General features: G+C 39.5%; 1 protein-coding gene across 4 annotated transcripts in view; it reads right to left on the bottom strand.

Annotated features, from left to right (window-relative positions):
* Positions 1-2,476: 2,476 nt before the first annotated feature.
* Positions 2,477-17,672, bottom strand: part of Exn (Ephexin) — a 297,401-nt gene continuing 282,205 nt past the window's right edge. For all 4 annotated transcript variants that reach the window (XM_071658652.1, XM_071658653.1, XM_071658651.1 and 1 more), the window contains one exon: positions 2,477-3,537. In XM_071658652.1, the coding sequence (XP_071514753.1) occupies positions 3,281-3,537 (257 nt within the window). In that variant the 3' untranslated portion in view covers positions 2,477-3,280. The remainder of the gene's footprint in view (positions 3,538-17,672) is intronic.

Here is a 17,672-nt window from a genome sequence, read left to right as displayed (position 1 = left end):
TATTACTTACTCGATCAAAGCACCTCACACCACATATTGTCCTCAAACATCTCATTTCCAGCACATCCACCCTCCTCCGCACAACTCTATATATAGCCCATGCCTCGCAACCATATATCATTGTTGGAACCACTATTCCTTCAAACATACCCATTTTTGCTTTCTGAGATGATGTTCTCAACTTTCACACATTCTTCAACGCTCCCAGAACTTTCGCCCCCTCCCCCACCCTATGATTCACTTATATACTATATATATTTTTCAATATCCACTCTAACCAACCCCACTAATTTCACAATCACATGCACTCCTTGTAAACTCCGTCTTGCATTCTATCCATGTGCCCAAACCCCCTCAAAGTATTATGTTTCACCTCTTCCCCTCCGTAGTTTGCATTCTTTATCATACCAAGTCTCTTATACCCTACTCTTCCCCTCCATAGTTTGCATTCTTTACCATACCAAATCTCTTACACCCTACTCTCCCCTTCCATAGTTTGCATTCTTTACCATACCAAGTCTCTTATACCCTTCTCTTCCCCTCACTTTGCATTCTTTACCATACCAAGTCTCTTACACCCTACCCTTCCCCTCCATAGTTTGCATTCTGTACTGTCTCATCAAACCAGATGCTCTTGTCATATAAATAATTTCCACAGCCAGGATTCTTGACCTCTGTGACTCAACCATGCTTATGTTTTGGCTGCATAAGTCAGAGTTGGGACTGAATATTTTATTTTCCTCCCTAATATGTAAACCCATCCAGTTTCTGTATCTTTGTCATGCAAGCTCACTTCCTATTGCATCAATAGAAATATCTCTTTCAGTCAGTTCTTTAAAATATTTTCTCTTACGAACATGATTTTTCACTAGCATTATCCCAATTTGTTCACTTTTTCTTTAACTCTTATTCACATCCTTTGAAAATAGGTTCTTGTCTTTTACATTCTTATTAGTTTTTACGGGGAGCCTTGTAAGGTAAGTAAATGCAAGGTTCTTGGAGTGAGGGTGGAGAGTGAGGCTATTCTCTGATAGTATAACTGTGTTGACACTCAAGTGAGACTTTGCAGAAGCTGATACTTGGAGTTTGTGTGTTGGGAAAAAGTTGGAGTTGATGTGAATAAAAGTAAGGTTAAGTTTATCAGGAGAGAGAAACTGCAGATAAGTCAGGCTGTGAAAATGAATTATTTGAGAGGAGCATGTTGTATGATTAGTTGGTATGAAGAAAGTAATGATGGGATGTATGGAGGCTTTAGTTGGCACGGAGTACAAAGGGAATGAATTGTAGAGTGGGTGGAACATAATACTTTGAGCATGCAGAAAAGAATGCAAGACGGGGAGTTTACAGGAAGAGTGTATGATAGTACAATCAAATGTAGGTGAGAGAATGCAAGACGTGGTGTTAACAAGGAGAGTGTATGGTAGTACAATTAAATGTAGGTGAAAGATGAAAACCACCTTTGACATGAGATTATATAGTGGATGAGTACTGGAGGGAGAGAAATGGTGGAAGACTATGTGGATTGGTGTGTACTGGGGCAGCATGTAAGAGCAGGGATAAGTAGGGACTTTTTCTGTGGCCGCTGTATTACTGGGATTTCCTTAAGGGAATGGGTATCATTTATATAAATAGACAGGTTGGTTTGAGTGCGAGTTTGTCTGGAGTGAACATGGAGGAAATTTTTAGATACTTGAATGGGAACTGGAGTTCACTAGTTATGGAGACTTTATTGCCATGGCCACCCCTTTGTGGGAGTTCTGGGTGGGAACAATTCATCCACTCCTCTTGAAACTGTTCATGACCTGCCTGGTCTTCCATCCTTTCAAACCAAAGTAGAACAATCAGTGGATACCTGGCAATTATAAATAGCGAGAACAGAATGAAAGTAGGCTTGTACCAGTACAATTGTACCAAGTCAGTCTCCAAGAATGTTGTGGATGTTTATTTTTCTTAATCTCTGGTATACTTTAGTCTCTCCAACAGGCAGGATACATAACGGTTCACTTCAAGAATCCCTGATTTACAGATTCAGGATGCCTATGGGTCTTATTAGTAGTTATGTTTGGAGGAACAAGCATATGTCCAGCAATGGTATTATTATTTATATAGTTAAATAATAATAATACCATTGCTGGACACATGACTACTGATAAGACCCATAGGCATCTTGAATCTGTAAATCAGGGATTCTGGAAACAAGAACCATATGTATCCTAATTCACAGATTCAGGATATCTATGGGTTTATTAAGTCATGTCATGGAGGAACAGGCATGTGTCCAGCAATGGTATTAGAAAAGCTGTTTTTGACTAATATACTGATGTGTGGAGTTTTGAGGCAAGTGCATAATCTGTGAATTACTACATTCCCAGATTAATGGGGTGAATTGAATAATATACATGATTATTAACTGGGAGAGGGATCGAGAATTTAAAAATTATTTGCCATAACAAGTGTAGGTTATAAAAAGAGAATAGAAAATTTGTGTTTTAATAATAAACATTATATACAGGATAAACTTACATCTGATACAGTTACCAGACAACTATGTACAGGTTCAAATACTGGTTTTTAATGGACATTATATTTAACAATCTTATTTACACAACAGTAACTGTTATAAAATCCTCTATCAACCAAGCTCTATACAATGATAAACTTTTATTCTTTACATCTGATATCTCTTGCAACTTTAAAATTTTCATATTTCCTAAACGTTAACAGGATATGTCAGAAATTGTTTCATGAACTATGAGTACAGTATATACTTTTGAACAGTATCTGATTGTCTCCAAGTAAATTACCATATTCAATACATCAGACAATGCAGGCAGAGGTATGGCTAAAACAGGCAAACTGTATTGGCCAACTCATACCGTCTTATCACACACACATACTATGTGTCCTTCAAAAATTTCTTGTAACACTTAAATTCCACAGGCTTCTAAATTACTGAACACTTGTAAGAACTAATACTGCCTATTCTTCCTACCTTCTGAGAGCTTTGTCACTTTTTTTGGAGGTTTACTAGTTATGTGAAAAGGAAGGTAATATGACCAATGTCAGATCATAACTGGTCAAGACTGCTTTAATATTCAGTATAGTGTATTTGCATTTTCTGCTCTGGGGAAGTGCATAATATAGTAAGCTGTTCTTGGTATTCACTGATTAATAAATATTTTAACACCAATCACTTCAGTATTAGAAGCAGCTAACCACAAAGTTTTGAAAATCTGTCAGCACACTAGAACAGCAGCCTTTAAGGACACATATGCTTTATTTAGTTGATAGCCTGAGCTTGGGATGATATTACTTCCTTCATTGTCAAAGTCCTTCTTCGGTCTTTCTTTTTTTCTTCCTTCTCAAAGCGTTCTTTCTCCTTTTTTAATTCATCCAGCAAGGAGCCAGAGATTGCAAGAAGACGATATCGTTGCCGGAGATTGCGTGCTCTGACATGAGTGGAAGAGATCTCGACAGTGAAGCTCCCAGGGAACCATCCTCTCTCCTGATCCCTGATCCTCTCTCCTTGGTACCAACCTATTATAAATATCAACAAATATCATGCTTACTGGTGTTGATCTTTAAATGTGAAAAATCCTATATTTCTGAAACAGTATAACTTCTAATACTAGGGAAGTGACACCACTTTCCTTGTAATGCAATATATCAGTATGGCCAAATTTTACAATGGAAAGGGAATAGTTTATAAAATATACATAGGTTTAAACATCTAATGAAGTTAACTTTCCCAGTTTTTACAAATTCCCACATGCAATACAAAAAATGTCTTAACACTGATAAATACTAATACATGCACACATGCAAATGGTGCTCATTCCAGAGCGTAAAGAGTTGTGTTGCATTGTAGGTATAGACTGGGAAGAATGTCCAAGAAAGGTGTGAGTGGAATGAGGTTGAACCTTGTAAAGGACAGTAGTATATGAAGGATGAAGTTGAGAATATTAAGTCTTCAGGAGAAACATCAAAAAGAGGTTAATAAAAGGCATCAGGAATTTTAATGATGGGAACACACTAAGCCAGGTTTCTGGCAACTGACCCTCTCCAACTCTCGTACACTTTAAAAGTAATTCAAACTATTTATCCTAGGTTTTCCCTATGATTCTGTAGTCCTAAATTGCAATGGTGCCACTGGTCAAGGAGGGTTGGATGTCTCCCAAGGTCACTTTTGACAAACATCAAGCACCTGGGATCCACTTTGTCTCTTCTGACATTATCATTTTGAATAATCAATCAACCAATCTCTATCAACCCAAACAGTCTATGACTGCTTTTATACACTATCATAACTTTTCTACCTTTAAAAACCTTATCCACAAACATCCGAGTAAGTCTGATAATTTTTTTTCATTCTTTTAACTACCCTAAATCCTTTGCAACCAGGTGGCTATGACTGGGACATGTCATTAATATAAAATAAAAAAATTAAAGAATGCATGCAAATTTGGAATTAACACACGTTTGGAAAATAGTAAATTGATGTGGTTATAGAGTGCAAGTGCCAGACACACTTGGGATACTACTTCACATCTAGCTTCCTCTCTGGTCAATATATCTGTGAATGATGATGGATCAGCCAACCCTTTCTCTAACAATAGCAGTGTCCCTTGAGGTTTTGTCCTGTTCCCTAAACTTTTTCTCATTTTTTCAATGATTTTCCCTTTTCCACAAATAATCAAATGCACTCATATGCTGACAAAACACTGCATTCATCAACTTCCTTCAATTCCACTCCTTCACTCATTTGATCTGCATCTTGTCTTGACACACCTTCCTCAATAAACTCGAGACTTGAACAGGATACCTCAGTGGGGTAGATGAAATCTAGTTAAGTTTAATGCCTCCCAGACACAGTTCCTATCCATCTATCAAAAACTTTTCAACTCTTATCTCTCCTTAGATGGTTCTGTAATTCCAACTCTTGACTCGATGAACATACTTGGTATTAATGTAATGTCTGCTCTTTCTTGGAAGCCCCACATTACAAATATACTTAAGTCTGCCTCTAAGAGACTGGATGTCCTGTTAAGGTGTTGAAACTTTTCTTCTGAACAGTTGCTCCATTTATACAAAGGACTGACTCGTTCTTGTATGAAGCACTGCTCTCATATCATGGGTGGTTCTAGATCTGCATCCTTACTCAACAGAGTTGAGTCGCAAGCAGTCCAACTTAAAACATTGTCCCAGGCTAACATTGATGCTCTTGCCCTGTGCCACAATGTTGATTCACTTTCACTCTTCTATAGGTATTAATTTGGGTTTCCTCCCCAGAGCTGGCTCCTTATGTGCCCCTACCACTCGCTAGACCACAATACTCAGGAAGCTAATGCGTCACATGAACACTGCATGGACGTTTGCAACTCAAGTGTGGGCCATTTTGATTAGTTTCTTTCCCTAAACATCAAAGCTTGGAATTCTAACTTCTCATATCTTTCCCAATAACTATGACAAGGCACATTTTCAGACAGGTTTTTCACTTCCTCCAAAATTCTTAAATACTTCCCCCTTGTCTCTTCTTTTTCTCTGGAGCCATTAAAAAAAAAAAGGGAGAATACTTTAAAGAACTGCTTTGGTGATGATAGTGGTAAGAGGATACAGCAACCAAGGAGGAAAAAAAGTATGCTGAGGGTGATTAATGAATTAGGAAATGTGTGAGTATCCAGACTTGTGGTCAATCACCTGAAAACTACATAAAGGCAGAGAGGAAAAAGTCTTGCTAACATAATTAGTGAAGCATATGGTAATGATTTGACAGACCATGCTTAAGGATCACAATCACTTGTAGGATGTGCAATCACTTTAACACAGCTTCAGCATGAACATGAGAATTAAATATACAGCATTCATGGATTCAAGGCATCTGATAAGTTGAGATGAAAGAAATTTGGAAAGTTTGGATATCTGCTGTTCATGGAAATTTTCTTAATGGTAGCAAGACTTGTACAAATGAATACTGCACATTTATACAGAAATGGTGATATGAGTGGGTAATTCTAAAACTAATGTAGGAGTGGTGTGGTTGTGTAACATCACTATGATACAATGTTGACTGATTCGGTGGAATTTGTAAAATGCACTGGAACTTCAAGTTATTCAGCTTGAAAAAGATATCTGGAAATAAAACAATATAGAATTAACCATTTTGGCTTCCTTTAAAAAGCTGCAAAGAACAATGACTGAAGTTGATGTACAAGGACAGAAAAAATGTTTCTTGAATGGCAGTGCTTGCAACCTTTCTCGAATTGAAACACCTGAAATTGGATATGAATTTGACCAATGAAAAGAATTACAAATGGGAGAAAGGACATCACCACCATGCCTGCGTCTTCACTGTCAATGAAGGCAACCAATCTTACTACAAATGAGAGTAAATTTATATTGAAGGACTTTCTGTTTATATTTAATCATGTTTCTACTTCAAAAGAAACATTAAAGTGAGCTCTGTTCAAATTAGTGTTCAAATTACTGTGATGTTATGCATACTATCACCATCAAAGCAAAAATTATAAAACTTACCTACTCTAAGCAAGATAATGCAAAAGCACACATGAAAAATAAAAAAGAATTTTACCTTGATATAAATTATACATGCTAGTTTACAACAGTTTACAAATAATGCATGCAATTCTGTACAATTACCCCCATGCAGACATGTTTCTAAAGGTGGCAAGCAACTGGTCATACCATGATTTTGATCGAAAAAGAAATTTCACAGAAAATACTCCTTCCTTCTACTTTAGGAATATTCTGTAAAATTTGTAAAGTTCTATACCCTGCTGGCTATTCAGTGCCTTTTAACAAGAATAAGCTATCAAAAACTTGAAACTACATGAAATAACATATCTATCTACATCTATTCAAATACATAACCTATCCTAGTAAAACACTTGACAACACCTAACATAAACAGCTCATTCTTTGTAACTCAATTTTCCTGTGGTGAGCACTATGTGCTAGCCCTGCCTTCTGGCAAAATGTTAGGAGCAACAGATGGAAGTTGTCAGTAGAAACATTTAGACAGGAGCATTAGGTTGTAGTTGTTAGTAGGAACACCGCACTAGTTACCCTCTGCCAGTGGCCTGTTAATGGTGAGACACTAAAGGATAAGATGGGTGCTGGAGTTCACTAGTTATGGAGACTATTGCTGTGACCACCCCCTTGAGGGAGTTCCTGATGGGGATAAGCATGAGAGACATAGATAGATCTATATCTCTGATGCCTATTCCCACCTTAGAACTACCTCATGGTGGCCACTGCAATAGTCTCCATGACCAGTGAACTCCATTTATGCTTCTTAGCCTTTAATTCCTCACCTTAACAGGCCAGTGTCAGAGGGTAACTCTAGGGCAGTGCTTGCAGAGGCTCCTACCTACTGACTATGTCTACCTAATGATGCTCCAGCCATTAGTAATGATCCCTTGTATCTAACTTCTAAAAACTTAAAACTAACTATATATTTTGCTTTTAAAAGTTCATCAGTCTTTGTATACTGACATCTTTGACTAAAATTTCTCCCAATACTCTTTATTTTTTCATTTTCGTATGAAATTCATATTCATTTACATTATTTTTCATTCTACTCGTAAGTCAATTCTTCTGCTCTTAGTTTTAACCTTTTATTTTCTTTCTTTCATACTATTCGCCATTTCCCGCATTAGCGAGGCAGCGTTAAGAACAGAGGACTGGGCCTTTGAGAGAATATCCTCACCTGGCACCCTTCTCTGTTCCTTCTTTTGGAAAATTAAAAAAAATGAGAGGGGAGGATTTCCAGCCCCCCGCTCCCTTCCCTTTTAGTCGCCTTCTACAACACCCAGGGAATATGTGGGAAGTATTCTTTCTCCCCTATTCCCTAACTTGACCAATACACACTTAGGTTTCACATTCATATGTGTTGGGACAAGTACTTCTTCGAACAAACTTCCCACTCATTCTGTGCTTAAATTTTACAATTAACATTCTCACTAAACTTTCCTTCTACATACTCAAACATCCACAACTTATTCACCATACAAACTGATATTACAGTATGATATCTAATCCCTTTCCATATTAAGCAATTTAGTTTTATTCATTTTTAGCATATTTCCATACACATGAAACTGGGCCTGGCATTCTATCCAACTCTTCCTCTGATCTTGCAACAACAAAGACCATCTTATGCACCAACTGTGGTAACTTCAAGTCTCTTTCTCCATGATTCTCATAATGTTTGTGTTACCTACGATGTTCCTGAATGAAACAGTCCAAAAGGAACTCCAATAACTTAAAAGCCACTCTTTGGCACTTTTTTTCCAATCTTATTTGTGTCATTCACACTCCTATACACCTTGCCAACTATGCTTAGGAAACTCGTTCCTCAGTAATTCAATGATCCTGTCATTCTTTATCTTTAACCATTGTCCCAATAAACCAGAGTTTTACTTGAATACCTCCAAAGCTGACAGCAACAGTGCTAAATCTATCCATCTATATCTGATGTCTGTTCCCCTTGGGAACTGCCTCAAGGGGGTGGTCACAGAAAAAGACTCCATAACTGGTGCCCTCTAGTGTCACTTCTTAGCCTTTAGTGCCTCATTCCTAAAAGGCCACTGGCAAAGGGCAACTCTAGTGCAGTGTTTCTAGAAGATCCTACATACTGTTCCAGTGACTACAAATCTAATACATATACCTAATATTCCAACCTACTTCTTCTACCTAATGTTCTGACCTATTACTTTTACCGAATGCTTCTGGTCACTGTTCCTTCCAACTTCTATCTTTTGCTTCTACCATTTTGCCAAAGGGCGGGGCTAGCATAGCACTCACTGTAAGAAAATCTAGAGTTATGGAGAATAAGTTGATTGAGTTAAATGTGTGTGACAAGGAGAAAGTGTATGTGTGTGGACAGATTGCCAGCAATCCACCTGTTGGTAAGGCAGAAAGAAAATGCAACTTGAAAACCACTGAAGTGCTGGCTCACAAACAAGCCATCACTTACCCTTCTAATACCCAGGTGGGTAGAATCGGTAATATACCGTATATCTTTCCACCCATGACTTTCTTTACATCTCCAAACTTATTCACCTTGTAACTGACATCACAACCTTAACTGCAACATCCCCAATAAAAGAATTCCTGGGGCTTAATCCTGAATGTGTTTACTAAAATGTACTCAAAATATTTTCCATCACCTGCACATATTCCACCCAATTGCTACACTTAATATTTCTTGAAAACCAACTGTCCTCTACTAGCAGTTTTACAAAGAATGCTATTAGATTTGTGAAAAAAAAGGGGGGGTAGTGGGGGGAGGGGGGCTCTGCAGCTCAATGGAGAGGTTAATGTGTGTATTGGGGGGGGGGGGGGGGGGGGGGGGGGGCAACAGGAATTTTACGGAATATGGCTTCCATTAAGCTAAATAATGGCTAACAGGCTGAAGAAGGAAGGGGAGGATTAGAAAGTCAGGACAAGGAACTAACCTTGACCACCATAAAATGAGGGCAGTTAAAGTGAAATTGAAGCACTGCCTAATATTGCACAAACTGCTGAACTTGGAAAGATGTGAAATGTGTTATAAGCACACCTAATATGCAAACTATTGAATAATTTCTGTGCTATACTATCCCCAATTTGTCTATCAGTCTGTTTCTTATTTGAAATGTCTTGGTTTCTGGATCAAATGTTACTCTGAGTTCTGCCAAACAGATGATGCATGCACTTGTACTGCATTTTCAACTGTAAAAGTAAAATACTACTGTAATTTTTTCAATGGAGGATCTGCAATAGTGACCAAAGCATACATCAAAGCAGGATAAGTTTTATCATATCTGCATAGAGAATTTTCTCATTCACCAATCTTTTTACTTACTTTCTCTGAGAGATGTCTCATTTAGTTTATAATGAGGTAAACAGAAAACAGTGAAGATACTGACAGGTAACAGAGCAACTGCGGGAGCCATTGTTAGCCATATAAAAATTTTTACTTTTATAAATTTCTGATACAACTATGGAGATTGCCAAATACTAAATTAGCAATATGAAAACATGAATAGGAGTGTTATGCACAAGTGAAAAAAATTGCATTGGGACAGTGAATGAAGGCTATTTCAAGAATTTGCAAATCTGCAAGACCACTACCAGTGCCAACACAATGATTACCGAGTAACTAACTCAGTCTTGCCTCTTCAACAGCTTCAGAAGGCACTCGTGACTGCTAGACCTCCAGTGTTTCCAGGTGACAGCTACCTAATGCCGGGTGCATGTAAAAACCTTGAACTAAAATGGAAATCAACTTGATCAGTATACTGTCTATACAACTGCAACATATGTAACAAAGGGGCATTACATTTTTATTCCTTAACATTTTCAAAGCTGCAATGAAGTCATGCAGTAAGCCAATCTGCACACCACTTTGCACTTAAGCATACTGCAAACATATTCATGCACTATAATTAAAATGGCAAACTAAAACTTTTTACACGCTACATGATGAATATACCATGCAGCTTTGTGACTATACAAAAAAGTCAATGGAGTAACAATGTATTAAAACATTTTCTAATTATCATTATTGGTCCACTCTGAACAGAGGACTGAACCTTTGATGGAATATCTTCACAAGGCCCCTTCTCTGTTCCTTCTTTTTGAAAATATAAAATGAGAGGGGAGGATTTCCAGGGCCCCACTCCCTCCACTTTTAGTCGCCTTCTACAACTGGGGATAGGGGAGAAAGAATACTTCCCACATATTCTCTGCATTTCGTAGAAGGTGACTAAAAGGTGAGAAAGCGGGGGGCTGGAAATCCTCTCCTCCCATTTATAATTTTCCAAAAGAAATATACCCTCTAAGGCTCGCTCCTCAGTTCTTAACACCACCTCGCTAACACGGGATAAGGCGAATATGTATGAAGAAAAAAAAATTAAAAAATATATATATATATTACAGAGGTATAAGTTTGTTAAGTATTCCTGGGAAATTATATGGGAGGGTATTGATAGAGAGGGTGAAGGCACGTACAGAGCATCAGACTGGGGAAGAGCAGTGTGGTTTCAGAAGTGGTAGAGGATGTGTGGATCAGGTGTTTGCTTTGAAGAATGTATGTGAGAAATACTTAGAAAAGCAAAGGATTTGTATGTAGCATTTATGGATCTGGAGAAGGCATATGAGACAGTTGATAGAGATGCTCTGTGGAAGGTATTAAGAATATATGGTGTGGGAGGCAAGTTGTTAAAAGCAGTGAAAAGTTTTTATTGAGGATGTAAGGCATGTGTACATGTAGGAAGAGAGGAAAGTGATTGGTTCTCAGTGAATGATGGTTTGCAGCAGGGGTGCGTGATGTCTCCACGGTTGTTTAATTATGGATGGGGTTGTTAGGGAGTGAATGCAAGAGCTTTGGAAAGAGGGGAAGTATGCAGTCTGTAGTGGATGAGAGAGCTTGGGAAGTGAGTCAGTTTTTGTTTGCTGATGATACAGTGCTGGTGGCTGATTTGGGTAAGAAACTGCAGAAGCTGGTGACTGACTTTGGTGAAGTGTGTGAAAGAAGAAAGCTGAGAGTAAATGTGAATAAGACCAAGGTTATTAGGTACAGGGTTGAGGGACAAGTCAATTGAGAGGTAAGTTTGAATGAAGAAAAACTGGAGAAAGTGAAGTGTTTTAGATATCTGGGAGTGGACCTGGCAGCAGATGGAACCATGGAAGCAGAAGTGAATCAAAGGGTGGGGGAGGGGGCGAAAGTTCTGGGAGCGTTGAAGAATGTGTGGAAGTCGAGAACGTTATCTTAAAAGCAAAAATGGGTATGTTTGAAGGAATAGTGGTTCCAACAATGATATATGGTTGCGAGGCGTGGGCTATAGACAAAGTTGTGCGGAGGAGGGTGGATGTGCTGGAAATGAGATGTTTGAGGACAATACGTGGTGAGGTGCTTTGATCGAGTAAGTAATGAAAGGGTAAGAGAGATGTGTCCAAAGAGTGTGGTTGAGAGAGCAGAAAAGGATGTTTTGAAATGGTTTGGTCACATGGAGAGAATGAGTGAGGAAAGATTGACCAAGAGGATATATGTGTCAGAGGTGGAGGGAACGAGAAGTGGGTGACCAAACTGGAGGTGGAAAGATGGAGTGAAAAAGATTTTGAGTGACTGGGGCCTGAACATGCAGGAGGGTGAAAGGCGTGCAAGGAACAGAGTGAATTGGAACGATGTAGTATACCGGGGCATGTGAAGCGTTGGGGTAAACCATGGAAAGTTCTGTGGGGCCCGGATGTGGAAAGGGAGCTGTGGTTTTGGTGCATTATACATGACAGCTAGAGACTGAGTGTGAACGAATGTGGCCTTTGTTGTCTTTTCCCCCCACATGTGCGCAAGGTAGCGCACATGTGGGGGGAGGGGGTAGTTATTTCATGTGTGGCGGGGTGGCAACGGGAATGAATAAGGGCAGACATTATGAATTATGTACATGTGTATATATGTATATGTCTGTGTGTGTGTATATATATATATATATATATATATATATATATATATATATATTTTTTTTTTGCTTTGTCGCTGTCTCACGTGTTTGCGAGGTAGCGCAAGGAAACAGACGAGATAAATGGCCCAACCCACCCTCATACACATGTATATACATACGTCCACACACACACAAATATACATACCTACACAGCTTTCCATGGTTTACCCCAGATGCTTCACATGCCCTGATTCAATCCACTGACAGCACGTCAACCCCGGTATACCACATCGATCCAATTCACTCTATTCCTTGCCCTCCTTTCACCCTCCTGCATGTTCAGGCCCCAATCACACAAAATCTTTTTCACTCCATCTTTCCACTTCCAATTTGGTCTCCCACTTCTCCTCGTTCCCTCCACCTCCGACACATATATCCTCTTGGTCAATCTTTCCTCACTCATTCTCTCCATGTGCCCAAACAATTTCAAAACACCCTCTTCTGCTCTCTCAACCACGCTCTTTTTATTTCCACACATCTCTCTTACCCTTACGTTACTTACTCGATCAAACCACCTCACACCACACATTGTCCTCAAACATCTCATTTCCAGCACATCCATCCTCCTGCGCACAACTCTATCCGTAGCCCATGCCTCGCAACCATACAACATTGTTGGAACCACTATTCCTTCAAACATACCCATTTTTGCTTTCCGAGATAATGTTCTCGACTTCCACACATTCTTCAAGGCCCCCAGAATTTTCGCCCCCTCCCCCACCCTATGATCCACTTCCGCTTCCATGGTTCCATCCGCTGCCAGATCCACTCCCAGATATCTAAAACACTTTACTTCCTCCAGTTTTTCTCCATTCAAACTTACCTCCCAACTGACTTGACCCTCAACCCTACTGTACCTAATAACCTTGCTTTTATTCACATTTACTCTTAACTTTCTTCTTTCACACACTTTACCAAACTCAGTCACCAGCTTCTGCAGTTTCTCACATGAATCAGCCACCAGCGCTGTATCATCAGCGAACAACAACTGACTCACTTTCCAAGCTCTCTTATCCACAACAGACTTCATACTTGCCCCTCTTCCCAAAACTCTTGCATTCACCTCCCTAACAACCCCCCCATCCATAAACAAATTAAACAACCATGGAGACATCACACACCCCTGCCGCAAACCTACATTCACTGAGAACCAATCACTTTCCTCTCTTCCTACACGTACACATGGCCTTACATCCTCGATAAAAACTTTTCGCTGCTCTAACAACTTGCCTCCTACACCATATATTCTTAATACCTTCCAAAGAGCATATATATATATATATATATATATATATATATATATATATATATATATATTTATTTTTTTTTTTTTATTATACTTTGTCGCTGTCTCCCGCGTTTGCGAGGTAGCGCAAGGAAACAGACGAAAGAAATGGCCCAACCCCCCCCCCCATACACATGTATATACATACGTCCACACACGCAAATATACATACCTACACAGCTTTCCATGGTTTACCCCAGACGCTTCACATGCCTTGATTCAATCCACTGACAGCACGTCAACCCCGGTATACCACATCGCTCCAATTCACTCTATTCCTTGCCCTCCTTTCACCCTCCTGCATGTTCAGGCCCCGATCACACAAAATCTTTTTCACTTCATCTTTCCACCTCCAATTTGGTCTCCCTCTTCTCCTCGTTCCCTCCACCTCCGACACATATATCCTTTTGGTCAATCTTTCCTCACTCATTCTCTCCATGTGCCCAAACCACTTCAAAACACCCTCTTCTGCTCTCTCAACCACGCTCTTTTTATTTCCACACATCTCTCTTACCCTTACGTTACTCACTCGATCAAACCACCTCACACCACACATTGTCCTCAAACATCTCATTTCCAGCACATCCATCCTCCTGCGCACAACTCTATCCATAGCCCACGCCTCGCAACCATACAACATTGTTGGAACCACTATTCCTTCAAACATACCCATTTTTGCTTTCCGAGATAATGTTCTCGACTTCCACACATTCTTCAAGGCCCCCAGAATTTTCGCCCCCTCCCCCACCCTATGATCCACTTCCGCTTCCATGGTTCCATCCGCTGCCAGATCCACTCCCAGATATCTAAAACACTTCACTTCCTCCAGTTTCTCTCCATTCAAACTCACCTCCCAATTGACTTGACCCTCAACCCTACTGTACCTAATAACCTTGCTCTTATTCACATTTACTCTTAACTTTCTTCTTCCACACACTTTACCAAACTCAGTCACCAGCTTCTGCAGTTTCTCACATGAATCAGCCACCAGCGCTGTATCATCAGCGAACAACAACTGACTCACTTCCCAAGCTCTCTCATCCCCAACAGACTTCATACTTGCCCCTCTTTCCAAAACTCTTGCATTTACCTCCCTAACAACCCCATCCATAAACAAATTAAACAACCATGGAGACATCACACACCCCTGCCGCAAACCTACATTCACTGAGAACCAATCACTTTCCTCTCTTCCTACACGTACACATGCCTTACATCCTCGATAAAAACTTTTCACTGCTTCTAACAACTTGCCTCCCACACCATATATTCTTAATACCTTCCACAGAGCATCTCTATCAACTCTATCATATGCCTTCTCCAGATCCATAAATGCTATATACAAATCCATTTGCTTTTCTAAGTATTTCTCACATACATTCTTCAAAGCAAACACCTGATCCACACATCCTCTACCACTTCTGAAAACACACTGCTCTTCCCCAATCTGATGCTCTGTACATGCCTTCACCCTCTCAATCAATACCCTCCCATATAATTTAGCAGGAATACTCAACAAACTTATACCTCTGTAATTTGAGCACTCACTCTTATCCCCTTTGCCTTTGTACAATGGCACTATGCACGCATTCCGCCAATCCTCAGGCACCTCACCATGAGTCATACATACATTAAATAACCTTACCAACCAGTCAATAATACAGTCACCCCCTTTTTTAATAAATTCCACTGCAATACCATCCAAACCTGCTGCCTTGCCGGCTTTCATCTTCCGCAAAGCTTTTACTACCTCTTCTCTGTTTACCAAATCATTTTCCCTAACCCTCTCACTTTGCACACCACCTCGACCAAAACACCCTATATCTGCCACCCTATATATATATATATATGTATACGGCGAGATGTATAGGTATGTATATGTGCGTGTGTGGGCGTGTATGTATATACATGTGTATGTTGGTGGGTTAGGCCATTATTTCGTCTGTTTCCTTGCGCTATCTCGCTAAGGTGGGAGCCAGCGACAAAGTAAAATAAAATAAAAATGTATATTTATATATACACACACACAACGTCTAGAACACTAATTCATGGGTATTTTTCAAATGTCTTCCACAATGACAATAACTTCATATGTAAAATTTGTGTTATACAAACAATTGAAGAAAATGTAATCAATTTACTTATTTCCTGTAATTATCCATCTATCATTATCATTACCATTTATATGGGAGTGGCAGAGTATATTCATGCATGTATACTTTATGGTTACTAATTCTATCAAAATGGGGCCCCAGTTTATCACCTTCATTGCATATTTCTGTGCCACAGGCAGTAATGTTTTTTCCATAAATAACAGAAATTGTTATTTTCACTTTTATACTACTCTATTACAAGACCATAAAGTTTATACATGATGCTATAATTCTGGAAAAATACACATGATTGTGAAAAATATCACTTTTCCAAAAAAAAAAAAAAATAATAAAAAAAAATAAAAAAAAATGGCGAGACTTCACATTAACTCTTCATAAAATAGTAAAGAAATATGACAAAACATAATTATACAGCATCACTGATGATATTTTCATGAAACATTGCATATCACATAGCTATATTTATTATATACATTATCTATTATACTTATCCCTGGGGATAGGGGAGAAAGAATACTTCCCACGTATTCCCTATGGGTTGTAGAAGGCGACTAAAAGGGAAAGGAGCAGGGAGCTGGAAATCCTCCCCTCTTGTTTTTTTTTAATTTTCCAAAAGAGGGAACAGAGAAGGGGGCCAGGTGAGGATATTCCCTCAAAGGCCCAGTCCTCTGTTCTTAACACTACCTCGCTAATGCAGGAAATGGCGAATAGTATGAAAGAAAAAAGAAAGACCTATTATACTGTGTCGCTGTCTCCCGCATTAGCAAGATAGTGCAAGGAAACAGACAAAAGAATGGCCCAGCCCACCCACATACACATGTACATACATAAACGCCCACACATGCACATATACATACCTATACATTTCAACATATACATAAATACACATGTACATATTCATACATGCTGCCTTCATCCATTTCCCTGCCACACATGAAATGGCACCCACTCTCCCCCTGCGTGTGTGTGAGGTAGTGCTAGGAAAATACAAAAAAAGGCCACATTTGTTCACACTCAGTCTCCAGCTGTCATGTGTAATGCACCGAAACCACAGCTCCCTTTCCACATCCAGGCCCCACAAAACTTTCCATGGTTTACCCCAGGCACTTCACGTGCCCTGGTTCAATCCACTGACAGCACGTCGACCCCAGTATACCACATCGTTCCAATTCACTCTATTCCTTGCATGCCTCTCACCCTCCTGTATGTTCAGGCCCCGATTGCTCAAAATCTTTTTCACTCCATCCTCCCACCTCCACTTCACGTTCCCTCCACCTGTGACACGTATATATCCTCTGTCAATCTTTCCTCTCTCATTCTCTCCATATGACCAAATCATTTCAATACACCCTCCTATGCTCTCTAAACCACACTCTTTTTATTACCTCACATCTCTCTCACCCTTTCATTACTTACTCGATCAAACCACCTCACACCACATCTTGTCCTCAAACATCTCACTTCCAACACATCCACCCTCCTCCGCACAACCTTATCTATTGCCCATGCCTCACAACCATATATAGCTATAAACTTGTAAAAATACAGCAAGAAACTTGGCAGCATTCTTGCAAAGGGGTGCATTGTTTGAATTACACTTAAGAGAGTTGAGACATGCACCTAATGGGAACAAAAGACTGCCTTGACTGAGGTTTAGGCATGCAGCTAAAGGGTTAAGCAGCACCATTGGCAAAGGGCAGGGAAACCCAGTTTTGTGGGGGCCACATTTACTATTCAGACATCTTATTTCATGTCATTAGCTAATTTCAT

Source organism: Panulirus ornatus, chromosome 66 (assembly GCF_036320965.1).
Source record: "Panulirus ornatus isolate Po-2019 chromosome 66, ASM3632096v1, whole genome shotgun sequence".
NCBI lineage: Eukaryota > Metazoa > Arthropoda > Malacostraca > Decapoda > Palinuridae > Panulirus > Panulirus ornatus.
This window is presented reverse-complemented; position numbering and strand designations above follow the sequence as displayed.